Source organism: Lycorma delicatula, chromosome 1, assembly GCF_047948215.1.
Source record: "Lycorma delicatula isolate Av1 chromosome 1, ASM4794821v1, whole genome shotgun sequence".
Classification (NCBI taxonomy): Eukaryota; Metazoa; Arthropoda; class Insecta; order Hemiptera; family Fulgoridae; genus Lycorma; species Lycorma delicatula.
The window spans coordinates 354,850,895-354,870,748 of NC_134455.1; the positions used below are offsets into that span (position 1 = coordinate 354,850,895).

General features: G+C 31.2%; 1 protein-coding gene across 5 annotated transcripts in view; it reads right to left on the reverse strand.

Moving 5' to 3' along the window:
- enok (histone acetyltransferase enoki mushroom) overlaps positions 1-19,854 on the reverse strand; it is a 150,828-nt gene that overhangs the window by 87,005 nt on the left and 43,969 nt on the right. For 4 of the 5 annotated variants that reach the window (XM_075382531.1, XM_075382530.1, XM_075382527.1 and 1 more), the window contains exons 5-7: positions 10,506-11,671; positions 4,529-4,629; positions 2,681-2,904 (exon numbers count right to left, since the gene is read on the reverse strand). In XM_075382531.1, the coding sequence (XP_075238646.1) occupies positions 2,681-2,904; positions 4,529-4,629; positions 10,506-11,671 (1,491 nt within the window). The remainder of the gene's footprint in view (positions 1-2,680; positions 2,905-4,528; positions 4,630-10,505; positions 11,672-19,854) is intronic. The other variant, XM_075382532.1, reaches the window with a different exon arrangement.

The window sequence follows — 19,854 nt, forward strand, 5'->3', positions numbered from 1 at the left end:
TTTCTCACTATCACCTGATGAGGGACGACCTTGTTTCCTTGAAATCTGGTGAGTAAATCTCCACTCATGTCTTATTATTCTTTTTCTATTAGTTTTATTTGTAATTATTTTTAAGTTATTTTCAATTAAGTTTTGTTTGTACAGTATGAAGCTGTTGACTATTGCCAATTCCAACAGCTAAAAAAAACGTTTCTGCCACCATTTGTAGGACTTGTTCTACAGTACTCTTTTTCTGTTTAGCCTCCGGAACCACTGTAAGGTATTACTTCAGAGGATGAATGAGGATGATATGTATGAATGTGAATGAAGTGTAGTCTTGTACAGTCTCAGATTGACTATTCCTGAGAAGTGTGGTTAATTGAAACCCAACCACCAAAGAACACCGGTATCCACGATCTAGTATTCAAATCCCTATATAAGTAACTACCTATACTAGGTTTTGAACCCCAGAACTCTCGACTTCAAAATCAGCTGATTTGTGTTGATGACTTAACCACTAGACCAGTCCGGTGGGTATGTTCCACAGTACTGGTCAACCCTATCAACACCACCAATAGATTTAGTATAATTATAAAATCAGGCATATTGTAATTTCTTACAATACTTACTTTCACAATTTGTTGAACTTCTGTAGTTTGGGGACCATAAAATGTTGATAACATTATGACAATCCTTTTTACGGGAAAAGCTAATGTCATTAGTTCTCTGTTCTTTTGAAAAGAAATTGTACTGTGTACCTGAAGTTTTGGTTTATTTATTTCACATGGGAGGCCTTGTGTGTTTGTCATTACTATTCTCATAGTGCGCAATTTCAGTTTCCTGAGCTCCATAGCAACATCTGGTCCAGTATAAAATCTGTCAATAAAAATGTGGTAGCCAGTATTTTCGGTAGTTTGAAACAATGTTTGCAGCAAATGAAGGACAATGCGGGTTGTAAATGGAAATTCTGGGCATATCAAACTATCAGTTGTTTTACCATAATATGGGCAAATGACAACAACCAACCATTAACAGCTTCACACAAAGAATAAACTAATAATCCCCATTTTGTCGGCTTATTTGGGTTATAACATTTCCAAAAAACCCTTCCTTTGAAACCTACAGTGCTTTCATAAATTGAAATTTCATGCTGTGCTTTATATAATTCCCTGTTTTATTTTTTCTAAATATTTTAACTAATTAATTAATTAATTAGAAATATTTTTATTTCTAATTTTATTTTGTCTGGATTGTATACCTTAGGAAACTGAGCGAGAAACAGTTAAGATTCCAAAATAATTGCAGAAATCTTACTTTACTAAAAACGTTTTTGAAAAATGGAAACCGATTTAGCCAATCTTCAGAAAAACACTCGACTAATTCTGCTTTTGGATTGAGGCCCCCATATTCAAAAAAAAAACCAATCAAAGCTTTTATTTCATCTAAGACATACCATTCCATATATTTCAAATAGAATACTGGGGAGGAGGTGTCTGTTTTTGGATTTTTATTTTTGTGTACTCATTAGTAGTGTTAACTATTTGCGTGCGTAATTCACGTGTGAAATATAACTGGAAATACCCTAATTCATTAACGAGTGTTTGGTTAATAGGTATTTAAAAACCGAATGAATTTTCTATGAAAGGAAACTGCTTTAGGTCTGGATCATTTACCTCAAATAACCTCTAGATGTTACTTTAAGTTTCATCATTTCCATCCACAATTTAATTTCATTCATTCACTATAGATATGATCACTAATAACACTATCAGTATCACTTTAGTCAATATTTAATTTCAAAAAAGTCAGATTCATCACTAAAATCTCTTGCCACCACACACACGTGAGGTTGAAGCCATGTTTGTTTGCAGTCATGACATTGGCAATTGTATTTCATCACCATATAAAATCTAAAAATTCTTAATAAATGGAAAGAAGTAAATGAGTTGCAATCTATTGACAAACATTGTAACTGCATGAACAGGCCAGTAAAGCAAGTTACAGTAAAAAAAAAAAAAATAGGACTGTTTTTAGCGTGACGGACTCAGTTTGACAATGAATCGGATAGGATTAAATATTTAAGCCGATTACAAACGATAGTATCACAATAATTTATTTATCTCTACAAGTATGTAATATTTCAAAAATAAACCAACAGATAGCAGCTGTTGCTAGACACATTGTATTCAAGAAAAAACCAGTAAATATGAAATGGAAAAAAGATGTCTGCTGATGGCAGACCTACTTGTGGTATGGCCAACCATTTCCCAATTATTGTCTGCTGACAGCAGACAGTCAAGTGGTAAGAATTAATGATAAAACAAAACAATATCAATATATCAAACTGGTGGCTGCACCGACTTAAAAACTCAACTGTGAACTCTGTTTCAGTTCTTCAGAAATGTATGCACATAATTTGATTTATCCTATCGTTTCTGCTAAAGTATGTGACAATCATTTTAAGTGCAAAAGTAAGAATTTAATATTTACACATATTCTAATGAATTCAGAGATTACAATGAAGAAATGCATTGACCATTGAAAATTTTATTATGACCAGCTAACAATTTATTTTACATGAAATCATATAAAAAGATATATATTTTAATGAACACAACTACCGGGTAGAACAAACACACACTTTCTATTAATGTAAGAAAAGAAAACTCTTCATTGACCTTGCATATTCAGATTTTACTACCTTGCATATTCCTGTGGAAAGGGAGATGAGTACCAGGTCTGTATTTCATACTTCCCGAACTCTATTGCAGCCGGACATCGTGGTTGTACTTGAAAAGATGTTGTTACTGTAGCAGTTGTTGAAGTAGTGACCGTTGTAGTTGTACAACTAGTAGATGTTATTGAACCCGATGTCATAAGTGATGCGTTTTCAACACTCACTACAGCTGGCAGCAACTGTACAGACTGCACAACAAAAACAGTTATCATTATACAGCCATTCCAAGTGAATTTTACATTAAAACTAATAGCATGTTCATCAACAAATATAAAAAATACATAATGATAAAGCAGAAATTTAAGCATGCATTACTTGATCGAGTTTTTTTATTACAAGTATTTATAAAGTTGTAACACAATTTTTTTTTTTTGTTAAAGTATAAACATCATTTTATGACTTAGTAACAACTGTCTGAAAGCAGACACCAGTTCCTAAGAAAAAAATTAGATATAAGGATAATTTACCTCATATTATTTTTTTGTTATCAAATTAACTAAGAACAAATCATCTTCACTGTCTGTATTAAAACTCATATGCATGAGAGTTAAATACTCTGGCTAATTGCCTACCTATAACTACTAATTTACGATATTTTATCACAAGTCCAGTAGTAATTAAAACTGTTCTATTTAAAACAAAACACTTTTAAAATATAAACTGTCACAACAGTACTACTGCAAGCACAACAACAAAGTTAGGTTGTTTGTTTATTTTCTAATCCAAATCTGTCAGCTAACCTCTTTTCCATTCAGCATCTGTTGGTATTTTGCCAACATATGGCAAAAAATAATACAAAGTACAATCGGTATAATAAGTGTGCAAACTGTTTAAAGCAATTGGGTAACATGTAATTTCATGAGTTTAAACAATAATCACAGCTATAAAATTCTGTATTATTGAACATAATGAACAACAATGTTTGCATTATCAGAATGTCACTATATCCCTTGTACTGCAAGAAAAAACTAACTTAAAATATTAACAGACATAGTGACGTAAGTAAAGATAAATCATTAAGTTTCTTTTAATACTACGGAAAATTTTAGCTACGACCAAGCTCAAATATGCAATATCTACAAAACAGTAAGAGATGTAGATATACCAGTATGTTTCTTGTGTTGAGCTCTTCAAGGTGAAAGGACAGACATTCTTAACTCAATATTGGCAGTTTTGCAGTTAGGCATAGACACTATGCCTATTGTACAACGATGGTTTTTTTTTTTAGAACTAGGCAAAACATTTATGGCTGCAGACTACTACAAATAGACCCTAGTTAGCTATAACTCAAAGATAATAATATACATTGAATTATTCACTACACTACTGTAGAATATTATTAAATTTAAAGGTATACATCACATTTTATTTCTCATTACAAAAAAAAATGTTTCCATTTAGATCAGTTAATTCATCATGAATTAGGAGCTCACATATTTGAAATTTCTATATACACGAAAATTACAATAAATTGTAAAATCATAACATAGTAATAGTATAGCTGACTATCTGCTACCCAAACATGTAATTTCACCAGTTCTTGCTTCTACAAATCCTTTTTTAATTACTTCTAAATATTTTTAACCAGCTAACTAGTTGGAAAGAATAGGACTTCTGCAGTCACCATAAAATATAATGAAAATACTCCTCAACTATTCGGTCAAGAAAAAAAATATTTTTTTTGCAATATTCACTTGTTCTCTTACTTGTTGAAAAAAAGTAAAGAAAATTTGAATTTTAAACTAATCACAAAAATGAAACAGAACTTTTTTCCAATTGTTTTAGCATTATTTAAACAAAATTAATTCTTACCGAAACTGATCTTTCACGAGTTTCCTTGAATAGTTCAATATCTTTCTGGGTCACACCAGGAGGTAACTCCGAGGCCATTAAACTGTTCATATGTTGGATTACTGCAACAAAAACAGAACTATTATAAACCAAATTCTAAATTTCTTTTCAAATTAAATCTATAAAATTATGTAAAGTTTTATTTAACATTTTTATTTTTTTTCAGTAACCAGAATGGAAACCAATTCATAGGCAATTTTAAATTATGTAAATTAATTTACATAATTAAAAACAGAATTATCAACTAAGAATGTATCTAAAGTCTTTTTTTAGATAAAAGTAATGCACAATCTGAAATGTGGTTTTTTTGTAGTTAACTTTAATAAAAATAAAAAATTGTGAGCTTGATATAAAGTTTTAATTTTGCTAATAATCTCCATGTTAACTGAAATAAGATTTTAGTCTGCTAAGTAATGTTCCAATTTACAAACAGAAATATTTTACTTCAACATTTCACATACTTTTTGTATAATTTATAAGCTCAAAGCTTTAAAAAAAATAAATTAAAAAGCAACAAAATATTAATTCATTTCAATAATTTGCACTTTCAGCTAAGTTCATCTACATTAAAAATGTAACTTTCATATAAAAAAATTTTCAATTGCATTAAACAAGCAATGCTTATATTAAATTGTATTGACAAATTATTCTATCATTGCTGCAGCAATGCTACAAGCAGCAAACTACTTTATGCAGTATGGCACTGCAGTTTCTCCTCTTAGTTTTTTTTTTATTATTCTACATCGGAAAATAATTATATGTGCTATAGTATGAGCAGCACTTGTATTACAGCAACATAATGACAAAAAATAATAGAAATGCAAAATTTGATCAGCATAGAATACTCTTCTGCACTACCCATAAAAATCCTAATGGATAATATCCAATCAATCAATTAAAAATTAATATCCCCAGATTAATCCATTATTAAAAATTAATATAATTATAAGATAAGCAATAATAAAAAAACATGCATTCAAATACAGTTGGCAATACATATTTTATAAATGAACATGCTTAATAAGAGAAAATAAAAAATTGCAAGAAAACAGATTAAAAGTGAAACATATTATCCATCCTATGAAAATGAAGTGAAGACAATTTAATGAACACAAATACTGTATATAGGGATTAAAAATTTAATTAGACTTTTTCATATTTATAAATAAATAAAAAATGAATTAACATTAAAAACAAATTCAATTTTATAAAGACTCACCAAGTAATGAGTGTCAAAAAAAATTTACAAAAAAAAACAATCTAAATATTTTTAACAATCTATGAATTAGGAATAACAGAGCAAACATGCTAATCTATAAATCTGTTTCAGTGTTATTGGGTCATATATTATTAATGAATATAGTCATGGTTCAGTTTACATTATTCCACATCTACAGGAATTTTGAACATTTTAGATTTTTATTAGATTACAAAATAAAACTATTTACGGTAAAATAATATTTTTCTTCTGATGTAATCTAAGCATTTGTAAACATTTATAGACAGACTCTATACCAGAGACAAATGACATTAAAACTGATAAGCATTTTGTATTAGCAACAAAATACAGTGAATTGTGATTTCTGTAACTGTTTTTGTTGAATTTAGAAAGATACTGAATCAAATATGTCTTTAAAAACCTAAATAAACTAAATAATCTTTATCTAGTTTATTTAATAAATAAACTAAATAATTTTTATTTAGTTTATTTAGGTTTTACATGTGAAAACCAATCCTCACAAGATAGGAAAAAAGACAATCGCAGAAAATGAAGCAACATTTGAAGAATGACCTCAGTCTCAACAAGGTGTGTACGTTTCCCAAAAAACATGTTAAAAATAGTTTTTCTATTTTATAAAAAAAGCATAATATTGTCTTAAAAATCTAAAAACCCAATTAAGAATCAATGATTGGTACAGTCTAAACTCAGATAAACCAGTTCACAAACTTATTAATTAAAACCAAAGTACACTAATGTGGGGTTTCCAACTACTTTCTCCTATGCCTAAAAACTGAATTTGAATGTAGATATACAGAAATACATAGTAATTTTACTAATAGCTGATCAACAATTATTAATTACTCACCCGATCAATTTTATGAAAACATTTATCAATTTTAAGTAAACATTTTTCACTTTTGTTTACATAAAAACCTAACCAAACAAGAGATATTATTTAATCAAATAAAATTTTAGCAACAGATTTAACAAAAAAAAAAAATATTGAAGCCTAAACTATTGGAATCTAATCATACAAAAGTTACAATATCTGAAATACTGGAAATAATTATGACTCAAAAAAAATGTTATTTTAAGGCATAAAATAATCGACACAGTTCAGATTTCAGAGCTAGATTGGAAATAACTGTTATTTTTAAGAGTAAAAGCAACTTTTAAAAATTTTATCAGTAAGAAACAGCATATTTTTCTTTATAAAATAATGAAACATATTCTCACAGTTCCATCAGAACAATTTAATATTATAAAGATTTTATTATCTATATGATAAAACCTGCAGCACCAATATGATATTATAAGTAGAAAATATACACATACATTATAACCCAGGATTAGTAGCAGCACAGTAGGTTAAGAGATTTTTTTATAAGTTTACCCAAAAATGTTATATTTTCTTCATCAATAAACATTTCAACATTTTAAATATTGAATATTAAAAACTAATATTTAACAGACAACTTACAAATGATCAAAACCTAGCAAATTATCAATATCAGAATTTTTTAATGAAAAAATGGCCAGAGGAAATAACCTAATTACTGATTACAACTGAAGTGAAAACTGTTAAATGAATGAAAGTGGTATGCATGCACATTTATGAGATGCAAAATGAAGAACATCATTAACAAACAACCACAGTTCAGTTAGTGTGTTAACTGCAAATATCCCATTGTATCTGGTAGGCAGATAAAAGCATGTTCATAATCAAAAGCATGTTCAAACTATACTTTACAGTTGCATTACAAAAGCTCATTAAAATAACTTTGCTGGCCAACTTTACTAAAAATTTTTAAAGCAGTTAATTAAACATCGGGTTTATATTTATAGGCATATAAATTTAATCTGAGCAACAGTACCTGATCTCACAGAAAATGAACTAATACCATCAATTCACCCTGTATAGTCTACATAACCTGTATATTTTATAAATATTCAAGCATCTGTGTAGACAACTTATAAATTAGGAATGATCTTAAGGATATATGGAAGTTAAAGCAAACATATTATGAAGGCCGATTAAAATTTATATAAATATATGCATAAATTACAAAAGTATAAAAACAGTTCACCACCAAGAGTACAAAGTTCATTAATACTTCTTACCTTATACTTATTATTTTTTTTAAATAAATTTTTATAACTTAATGTGTGATTTTTTAAAATAAAAAGTTTAACTGATGATGGAGAAACCCACAAAAGCGCTATTTCAAAAAAAGAATAAGCATAAGATAAGCATTACTGAATTCTGTACTCTTGGTGGTAAACTGTTTTTATACTTTTGTCTTTGGCATAATTAGTGTACAGAGTGAAATATGGGCAAATACAATAAAACAATAATTTGTTTTGCTAAGTTTATATATATATATATATATATACACACACACACACACACACACACACACACACACACACACACATATATATATATATATATATTGGAGAAATTCCATACAAATAAATATAAAAGGAAATTCAAATTGATCAATCTACAAACCGAGTATGAAGATGACACACTTGTAAAGACTGCAACAGATGGCAGCACTTTTTCAAATGATAATGTTTAGTTCAATTTAATGTAATTCAAATCCACATTGTACTGTAACACTGGCTGGCCAAGTTACATGTTGCTTTTAACTCATTTATTAAATTTTTACTAAATTTGATGTCATATTTTATATATGTAGTTTTTAATTTTTAACTTTTAATTTTTTAATATTTTAACTTCTATATTTATATTTAAGAAAAAGTTTTTAATTTTTTTAAATAGAAAATTTTATATTTTTGATAAATTTGAATGTATTTAAATGTGGAATGTAGTTTGATACAAACAGTTTAAAATAAAATAATCATAACTGAAGATGTGGGTTTCTACAAAAACGTTTTCGTAAAATATGAAATAAGGTAAGTGTCATCATATTTAATGTATATTTCTGTATTTAGGTGGATCAATTTGGTTTATAATATATATATATATATATATTATGCATAAAAATTTAGTGACATCACAAAACTAAATAACTATGCACAAATACGTTATTAAAAAAAAATTGAGTAAAAAATCACAAAAAGAAAAAACAGTTATTAACAAGGCATGTGTTTAAAAGCGATTACTGAAATTTAGTACTTCTATTTACATAAACATGTAAATTTACACTATCATCACATTAGCTTATACTCACAGTACTCAACATTAGTACAAGATAATAGGATTTCTCTTATCTCTAACAAGCATTCTTTTTTCTATCGATCATTCTAAAATTGAGGATGAAAAGGGTAAAAAAGAAAAAGCTAACATATTGAAAGCTCTAAAGTCATTTCCAAATTATAGATGAAAAACATCAATTTCCTTCTCACACATTAAAAATAATCCACTTAACATCAAAATTTTATTGTTTATTATAGAATCAAAATACGTTACATAATTTCAGATTCAAATTTCAAAATTCAGAAACACCTAGTAGTTTGTGAAATAAAATTTTTAAGTTCAGCAGACTAAGTTATAACAAAATAAATATTTTCTATCAAAATCAATAATGTACCTTAATTAGAAAAAAGTGAATTTTAACTACATCCTTAAATTTAACTTTTACTAAGTATACTTTGAAAATGCAGGAAATAGTAGATATCTAAAATTAAACAGCATGCCGATTTAAAAAAAAATAAATATTAAAAGATTTTTTTAATTACTACAAATGATTACAAAAAAAAAACTGAAGTCTCATTTAAAAAGCACATACAATCATGCACCAATATTTAATTAGTCATTTCTGATAAAGCACATGTAATGCTTTTTTAACTTTTTTTTTGGAGGGGGAATTTTACTTGATACTTTTGAAATTCTGGGATGAGATATAAGGTTCTAAAATAAGTAATAAAAGAACAAATTAGAAATAAAAAAAAAAACAATTACATCTTTCTTTATATATATATATATATATATATATATATATATATATATATATATATACAGCTTATGATTCTACTGGTAAATGAATTAAAATACTATTACTCATAACAAGAATTTATAAAACTGACACTGACTTAACTTAATTATAAATCAGATACTACATGAATTAACCGATGGCTAAATATATAACAAAAGGATTAGTATCAGTATAATTATTCAAGAATCTAGGTAAACAGCAAACAAACTTATTAAACTCTCATTCATAATAAATAATTATAAGCAAGCTTAACTTTCAAGAATATGTGTACAATCAGACTGTCGAATCAAATGTTCATTATGATTGGACAAATCTAACAATTATAAATACCTATACGCTTTTGAAGATATTTATTCTTACACAAAATAGAAATTAACTTGAGTGATACACAATGCAAATAATATGAGCAGTAAGGAAAAACTAATATCACTTGTCAGAAAAGAATAATCTTAACAGTTATCAAACTTCACAAACCTTTTTTATTAGCAACTACTACCTTTACTTAACAAAGTATTGTTCAAGCATAAGACATATCAAGCAAATGAAAAAAAGAAAAAATTAAGAAAAAATTTATAATTATCTACGAAATGAGTGCACCTCAACAACAACCCACTGAAAAGTACCAAACCTCCCAATGTGTGCTAACAATTATGCGGAACAAATGAAATGGTAAAAAGAATATAACAAAATATTAATAAAAGCAGAACATGGGGTTAAGTGGACAGGAGAGGTGGGGGCCGGTAAATTCTCTTACCAGATCGGTCGGTCGGCCGCACGTGGTGGGTGGTGGGCGGATGAGAAGGCAGAGAATGGCACGGAGACAGAGTGTGGTGGAGGGTCTGGGTTGCAGTCTCCGCTTTCGCAAAATTCTTCCATAAATTAGACCCAAAGAGAGAAGGGCTTTCTAACAGGAAATTATGCCTCTCCTGTTCATGAATTTTAGATCCGACTGCAGTCTTGACAAGGAATGATGGACTTAAAGATTTAGGTTCTACCGATGACTGGGGAACCACCAAACGAGGCGGAGACAACAGGTGACTCAGCCCATTGAAGAGGCCTTTTGACTGACCGAATCCGGGTTGAAACTTTTCAAATGCATTAGGAATTATGACATTAGTGCGTTTGTAAGCAGGTAAAATGCCAGCCTTATCAAAACTAGTAATTGGTTCAGTCTCCTTGCGGGCAGCGGCTGCGGCAAACCCCCAAGGTTTTTCATCTGAAGATGAATTCAAAAATGACTGCCCTAAAGAAAAAGAATTTGATTTACTCATAACAGTTGAAGTTTGAGAAATTGCACTACAGGGCTTACAAATAACTGGAGATAATTGATTGTCCTTAGGAACTTTTTGACTGCAGCCAGTTTTATCGATTTCAGCAATTTTCTTAACATCTACTTTTGAGTTCCTACACTTAATATCACAGACTTCCAATGGTTTTGGCTCATTTTGAGTCAGAAAACTAAATGCTAATTTATTTTCTTTTAGCTTAAATGAACTATCACCCTGATGAGAATCTTCCCGATCACTAGAAGATGCAGAAGAAGAGGAAGATGAAGATGAGGAAGAGGATGTTGATGAAGAAGAGGAAGAGGTCGAAGAGGAATGGGATGAAGAAGCACCATCTTTGGTCAGCGCAGACTTAACTTGGTCCTCATCACTACTTGTGCTGCTACTAGGACTGGCACTAGCTTTATGTAATCCCCTCCCACCGTGACGAGCATAGAATGCACTGTATCGAAAGAATTTTTGTTTTTCTTTGGATATGCGATCACTTGTTTCTTCACGAACCGCGCCCGGACCCCCACCGGAACAAGGGAGAGGGGTTTCAGGGGGGGAGTCATTACCATCCTCTGAGCTGCTCTCTGCAACACCCACGCTCACTCGCTTTCCCTTGCGTCCTGTCAAGCCCCTTGCTGCCAACCTAAAAAAGAACATAAAACACAAACTCATAACACCAGGAAAACTAACCGATACTTTACCTGAAAAGTTAGAAAAATTATTTTAAGCAGTCACCAAATATAAAATAAATCCTGAAGCTGAAAATTAAAATCCTAAACACTAAAAAAAACAATATATACATTATAAACCGAGTGGAAAAGCAAAGTTTACATTTAGATTATGTAGTTGAAACAAATACAATCGTAAAATTAAAGAAAAGTCAGAACAGCTTCATAATCCATAGCAGATAATAAACAAAAACAAAACGCAGTAACAATGCAATTTTCTTACATGAATAAGTTTTTAGCAGACAAAGCGTAGTTTATAAAATTTTTACAACCAAAGAAAATGTGACACTCTTGTACCACTCCCCCATCAACATGATATAAATTTATAAAAAATTAAAATAAAAAATATTGTCATTAACTTCAATTTAATATTTCATTTGTAATATAAAAAGCCACTACTTTAAAAGTTTAAGTTGCTAGATATCACAATAAAATAAACACTGGAATAGTATAATAATCTAACATTCATTAGCATTTAAGAGAAAAAAATTACACTTTGAAATTTGAAACAATCTGATTATTGTTCAAAATATCTAAAGAAAGGCAAAATAGGTAAAAGGCAAAGAGGTAAAGAAAGGCATTCAGAATCATAACTCAAAGAATAGTTTGGTTTTTACATTTACAAAAAAAAAAAAAAACAGGATCTCTCATATCGAACATTTAAAAAAATTAACACAAATACAAAACAAAACTCAACAAGCTAAATTTTTATGTCTACCATGAAAATCCTTACAGTGTATTTCTAATGAACTTAACATCAAACAGGTAATCAAAATATTTAATCAGATAATAATATTTTCATGTTTCCTATCTAGTACTTATCTAACTCTACATTGTAAATATAAAAATATGAAGAAATATATGTTATGTGTACAGTAACATTTCATGTAAAAAAAAATAATGCTTAAACACAGTAAATAACATTACTTTTACTAAAATGGTAACTAACATAGTAACTAATACTAATTTTACTGATAAATTTATATTAATTTTAGTAGGAAGCTAAACATATAAGTAAACAAAATTATTTAAATAAACTTAATTAATTGAACAATTAATTTATTAAACTAAATTTTATAATTTATTTCTTTAAACTAACAATATCATTTAAGTAAACTGAACATTATTGTAGAATGTTAAACTATTCAATGCATGAATTGAGCAAACTTTTTTTTTTGGCAACCAGAAAAATTGTACTAAATAAATACATACTAAAAAAATACTGAACAAATACAAATTTATCAAATCAGGCCCACATTGACAGAATAATTTGAAACCAGTAATAAAAAGAAATAAAGAAGAAACGCTAATATAACTAAAGGAGTCAAATGAAAAATGGAAGAATATATCCAGTCATTAAAACAGTTTAATATAAAAATAAATACAGAAATATTTATTGATAAAAATACGGAACTCTACAGCGAAGTGATAGCATCTCACCCTTTCATCCAGGGGTACTGGGTTCAAATCCCAATCAGGCAAGGCATTTTCATATGCTACAAAATTCCATTCCCACATTCCATGTACAAGCTTCTTTGTACGCTGCTGTGGTGATTTAATTCATCAAGTAAAATAAAAATAATAAATAAATGCTACAACAGGGTAAAAAAAGAAAATAAACAAAAAAACAAATTTACAAGGCTTTTAATAGAAAAAAATAAGGGCCGATGAGTTGTAAATAGAAAGTGGCAACAAAATTATCTGATTGGGCTGATACATGCGCAATAGCTTTAAGTGGACTGTTGGGCTTGTAACTGCTACATTAGTGTCAGTTCACTGTTGTTTGTCTTTGTTAGTGTTAAAATACATCCAGTAATAACAAATCCAACCAGTAGTGAAGTACAATCAGTGATTTATGAAAGGTTTTGAAAGGTAAGAGGACATAATCCTGCTGAAATTCAGAATCAATTGTGTGAAATGGCCTACTGCAATGAGTGAAGGAAAAGTGTTGTGAGTTTAGGAAAGTCTGCTAAAATGTTCATGACAAACAGAGAAGTGGCAGGCCTAGTGTCCTGACTGATGATCTCATTGAATGTGTGAATGCAAAAAGTGAAAGAAAATAGATTGCTTTACTACTAGCAACTTTTCTAGAATTTCCAGAAGTTTCAAATACAACATTGTTGAGAATCAAAAATGTTGTATTTGAAACACAGCTTCACTTGACATTAGGCTTTCGTAAATTGTATGCATGATAAGTGATAAGAGATCACAATGATGTGATCAGATTTATCTGTGCATGATAAGAGATCACACAATGACATGTGCATGTGCTTTTCTAGACTGCTCTAACCACAAGGAAGACAAATTTTTCCCCATATTGTCAGGGATGATGAAACTTGGATTCGTATGTAAATGCTGAATGATGAAACAATGGATGCAGTGGCATCATTCCGGCTCACATACACCGAAAAATTCAAACAAGCCCAGTCTCGAAGGAAAATGAAGGCAATTGAATTCTGGGACCAAAAGGGTGTGCTTTTGATTGATTTCATGGAATATGGAACATCCATCACATCACAAATCTATTGTGAAACACATTCTAAACTGCTCTGTCATTCAAAACAAACAGGAAATGCTGATGAACTGCTCTTTTTTACAATAACACACTTCCACACACAGGGTTGCATGCACAACAGAAACCATTAAAAAATTTGGAAGGGAAATTTTTTATCATCCCTTTACAGTCTTGATCTCGCGTCCAGTGACTACCATCTCTTCCCATACCTCAAAAACTGGATTACATCTCAACAATTTGAGGAAAGTGAAGAGTTGAATACCTCAGTGTAAAAGTGGGTAAAATCCCATGTAAAATTTTATGTAGTGGCTTTGAAGAAGTTTGTTTCACAATATCAAAATTGTTTGGAACAAAATGGTGATTATATGAAAAAATAAAGGAATATTTGAAACCATTAATAAATTTTTCAACTGTTCTCACTTTGTTACCGATCAGCCCTTGCTTTTGATCCGTGCCTCATACAATCAGACAACACTGTTGCTTACACATGTAAGAAATTCCTTTCTTGCAAATATTATTTTATAATCCTTTCTTGAAAAAATTAGTTTGAAACACTATAGGCTCAATGCTATGCTGAACCTAGACAAACACTCTATATATATATGAAGTGTGTAAATATGAAACCAGCATTTGCCCATAGATGGCCCTAGCTGTCAATGCAGTTACCATCAAAAAGCATCATTGGCGCCATTTTCTTTCTTTGATAGCTGAAAAGGATTTTCAACTCACAACTATATAAGTTTTATATAACACCATAGTATTAATTAGTGTTGGACAAGTCGAGTTTTGTTCCTACAAACTACGCTTTTGCCGACAGCATTGTTTTTCTGTTACGATTTAAATAAAACTGCTGCAGAATCGCATTGAATGTTTGTTGAAGCTTACACTAAGCATGCTCTTGGTAAATCACAGTGCTCTGAGTGATTTAAAAAATTCAGAAGTGGTGATTCTGACGTGAGAAATGAAGAACGTGGAAGACCACCAAAAAGGTTTGAAGACAGGAAATTACAAGCATTATTGGATGAGGATGACGCTCAAATGCAACAAGCAACAACTTGCAGATCAATTAAATGTAACACAAGAAGCCATCTATCTTCTTACTTTTTAAAGCCATGGGAAAGATCCAGATGTTGGGAAAATGGGTTCCTTATGAACTGAATGAAAGACAACAAGAAAACTGAAAAACCACTTGCGAAATGCTGCTCGCCTGCATAAAAGAAAGTCATTTTTCCATCAAATTGAGACAGGTGACGAAAAGTGATCTATTTTGAGAATCCAAAGTTTAAAAGATCATGGGTAACTCCAGGCGAAACATCTACATCGATTGCGAACCATCAACATCGATTCTGAGGCCAAATAGCTATGGAAGGAAAACAACAATGCTGTGTTTTTTTTTTGTTTTATTTTTTCCTGTTTAGCCTCCGATAACTACCGTTTAGATAATACTTCAGAGGATGAATGAGGATGATATGTATGAGTGTAAAAGAAGTGAGTCTTGTACATTCTCAGTTCGACCATTCCTGAGATGTGTGATTAATTGAAACCCAACCACCAAAGGACACCGGTATCCATGATCTAGTATTCAAATCCGAGTAAAAGTAACTGGCTTTACTAGGACTTGAACGCTGGAACTCTCAACTTCCAAATCAGCTGATTTGGGAAGACGTGTTCAGCACTAGACCAACCCGGTGGGTTAATGCTGTGTTTGGTGGTATCAGAAGGATGTGATCTATTATGAGCTGCTAAAAACTGACTAAACGCTACCGACAACAAATGTCAATTTGAATCAACCATTGCATGAAAAACTACCAGAATATCAAAAAAGGCAACACAAAGATTGACTTCAAGATTTTACTTCATGATAATGCACCATCACACATAGCAAAACTGATCATGGAAACGACTGAGGCATTCAGTTGGGAGATACTTTCGCGTCCAGCTTACTCACAAGGCTTGGCTCTGTCCAACTACTATTTATTTGCACTAATGGGATATGCACTTGCTGAGCAGTATTTCACTTCTTATGAAAATGTACAAAAGTGGCTCGATGACTGGTTTGCTTCAGAACAGCAACAGTTTTTTGGCGTGGCAATCATAAATTGTCAGAGAGGTGGGAAAATGTATAGCTAGCGATGGACAATATTTTGAATGAAATATTTTTAATAATTTTCATACAATAAACGTGTTTATTCACAAAAATTGCGGTTTCATATTTACACACCTGGTATGTATATATATATTTATACATACCAGGTGTGTATGTAAATATACATACACACCTGTATACAATACAGTGCTGTTTTTATATATACAGCACTTTGTATGTGTATATATATATATATATATATATATATATATATATATATATATACAGAGTGTCCCATATAAAATGCAACCCAACCTTATATTGGTAGGTATTGAAATAATAAAAAGGCATGTGTAAATGTAAATGTAATTTTTATTATTACCATCCATTACCTTACATTTAGAGTAAATGTTGTTGGAAGTGGCCGCCATCTTCTTGAATACAAGCTTTTTTTACAAAAAATTCTTTTTTACAAATTCTTTTTACAGCGTTTCTTGAAACTTTTTTCAAAGTTTGTGGCTGGATATTTAATACAGCTTGTTCAATATTGACTTTCAATTGTGCAAGTGTTCGTGGTTTGTTGCTGTAGGCTTTTTCTTTGAGGTAACCCCATAGAAAAAAATCCACCACAGTCAAATCTGGAGATCTTGGTGGCCACAAGGCTCGACCGATAACACAATTACCAAAGAATTCCTCAACGAAATCAGAAGTTGAACCCGCGTAGAGCGATGTCGCACCGTCATGTTGTAGCCAGCAGTGTCTGTCTTCCTCTTCCAAGAGTGCAATGAACTGAAATAAAATATCCTGTTATTGATCTGCATTAATGGTGTATTCGAAAAAAAATAGGACCGATTATTTTCTTCCGCGATATCGCGCACCACACGCCCAACTTCTGTGGGTGTAATTGTTGTTAGTGATAAACGTGGGGATTTTCAGCACTCCAAATTCTACTGTTTTGGCTGTTTACGTAGCCATCCAAATGAAAGCGTGCTTCATCTGTGAACAATAACGAATCCATAACATTAATTCCCTCACGCAGAAATCGACGGAACCATTGACAATATTGTAGCCGTTTTCTTTGTCGGGCTCAAGAAGTTGATGAACTGTTTGAATGCGATAAGGTCGTAATTGTAATCGTTTGGTCGCCCGATGAATAGTCGATTTAGACAAATTAATTTCAGCAGACAAATGTCTGATCGATTTATTTGGCGAGGCGAGTAATCGGTCTTTGATTTCAGTGAGTGTATCTGTATTCAACACTGACGCAGATCTTTTCTGTTCCTTGTTATTAACAGAACCGGTCTCTCTAAATTTTGCAACTAACCTTAATACTGATGTTTTGTTAGGAGCTGGTTTATCTGGGTACTTATGGCAAAACAAATCTTGCACTGCAACCACTGATTTCGTACTGAAGTACGATTCAACAATGAAAACATGTTCATCTAGAGAAAACACTATCTTGTCTCTAGCAATACATTGAACGTTATGATTGCATTGTTGTTACTATCAGTAGTGTTCTACTGCGTCGCCGCGATGTTCAGATGTTGGACAAGTCCATTTCAGTAATGAGTAGGGGAGTAAGCTTGACTTTTGAAATTTCATGGATGAGTGATTGATGAGTTGCGTTTTATATGTGACACCCTGTGTATATATATATATATATATATATATATATATATATATATATTTATTTATTTTGTATTTTTATAATCAGAAAACCAACTTGAACAACCCGAGAACAGAATTACAAAGTAACTGAAATAATACTTTTTTATTCCACTATTTTTGACATCATCAGTTATATATACAATATATTCATATAAAATTGTAAATCAAACATAACAAAAATTAAAAGATTAAAATTACAATCACGTATACAAAGAATGTTCAAAAAGTAATGATAAAAACGCTCTACAGAAAAAAATATTTATTCAGTCTTCCAAATCTACATGCTCTGAATCAAAGTAACCCTCGCTAAATTCTAATACACTTTTCCCACGTTCCTGCCACTTTTTAAACATGAACGCCAGACCATCTTTCTTGAACTCTTTAGAGCGCGCCTCCACAGCTTTGATGACCTTGTAATTGGTCTTGACTTCCATCCCCTGAACAGAAACTTGACTTCGAGGAACAACCAAAAGTCATAAAGGTCCAAATCTGAACTGCACAGTGGGTGAGATACAGTTGCAATGCCGCAAGCATTCAAGAAATCAACTACAGTGTGAGCGACATGGGGCATGCATTGTCGCATTGTCATGATGCAGTAAAATTTTGTTAATGTTTTTGTACGGCCTTTTTTTCTTAAAATGATGCAACATCGTGATCAAAAACAATTTGTAATAATCTGCCATGACCGTCTGCCCTTGAGGAACAGCATGTTGGAACAAACACTCCTCGGAATTGAAGAAGATTATCATCATAACTTTACTGGCACTGCGACTCTCTTTGCTTTTTCAGAGGTGGCGACTGCACCCTTTTCCATTGAGAACTTTGTTCAGTTCTGGATCATAGTGAAACATCCAATATTCATCTACGGTCATCATTCAATCACATTTCTTCGTTTGCTTCCCCACCAAGCCGTGATAGGTCTTGATTCATGGAGACACAATATTATATTTGCTCTGCTGTGAGCAGGCATGGCACCCAACCGCAAGACTCACGTCACATGGCCAAATCAACGTGCAAAATCGAAAATGCGTTGCCACCTGAAATGTTTAGACAATTGGCAGCTGTATTCTTTACAACCGCAGTGTGAGAAGTTGAAAGGCGCTCCTCGTGCAGCTCATCGGCAATGCTCTATCTACCCTCCTCAAACGCATCATATCACTTAGGAGGTCACCCTTTTTTTTTTCCCGATCAGGCCATGCCTGATGGGATTCGAACCAAGGACATCCACATGAAAGGCCCAGGCCCAGATACTACTACTCATGACACAGAGCCCAGCGAAGAAGGTCACCTGGTTCATAACATCTTCACCATACACTGTAGTTAATGCATATGCAACTTTTCAGTTCTTCCAGTTTCACTAAAAGTTTCACATTACAACATGCTCTAACTCTTTATCCATGCTGGACATGGTAGGCAAATGGCTAACACACGTTACGTGAATTATCACATATGTCCACTCACTGCACCAATCGACTTGAAACTGACCGTTATAGATGGCTATAGGAATGGGCTCTGCATGTTGGTATGCAGTATTACCACCCTTCACAATGCATGTTCCCTCAGGGTCACTATTATCATTACTTTTTTAACAGCCTTCGTACAATACCATATTAAGTCAATTAATAACTACATATAAATAAATATAATGTCATAATTAAAAATCTAAAGTTAAAATTATATTTAAAAAATAAAATTAATATAATTTTATACTATGTAACCTGACTAGCCAATGTTACATTAATGAGTGGATTTGAATTTATTTATATACATTTAACTTATTTCTACATTATTATATACATTATTATATACATTATTTTTATCTAAGAACG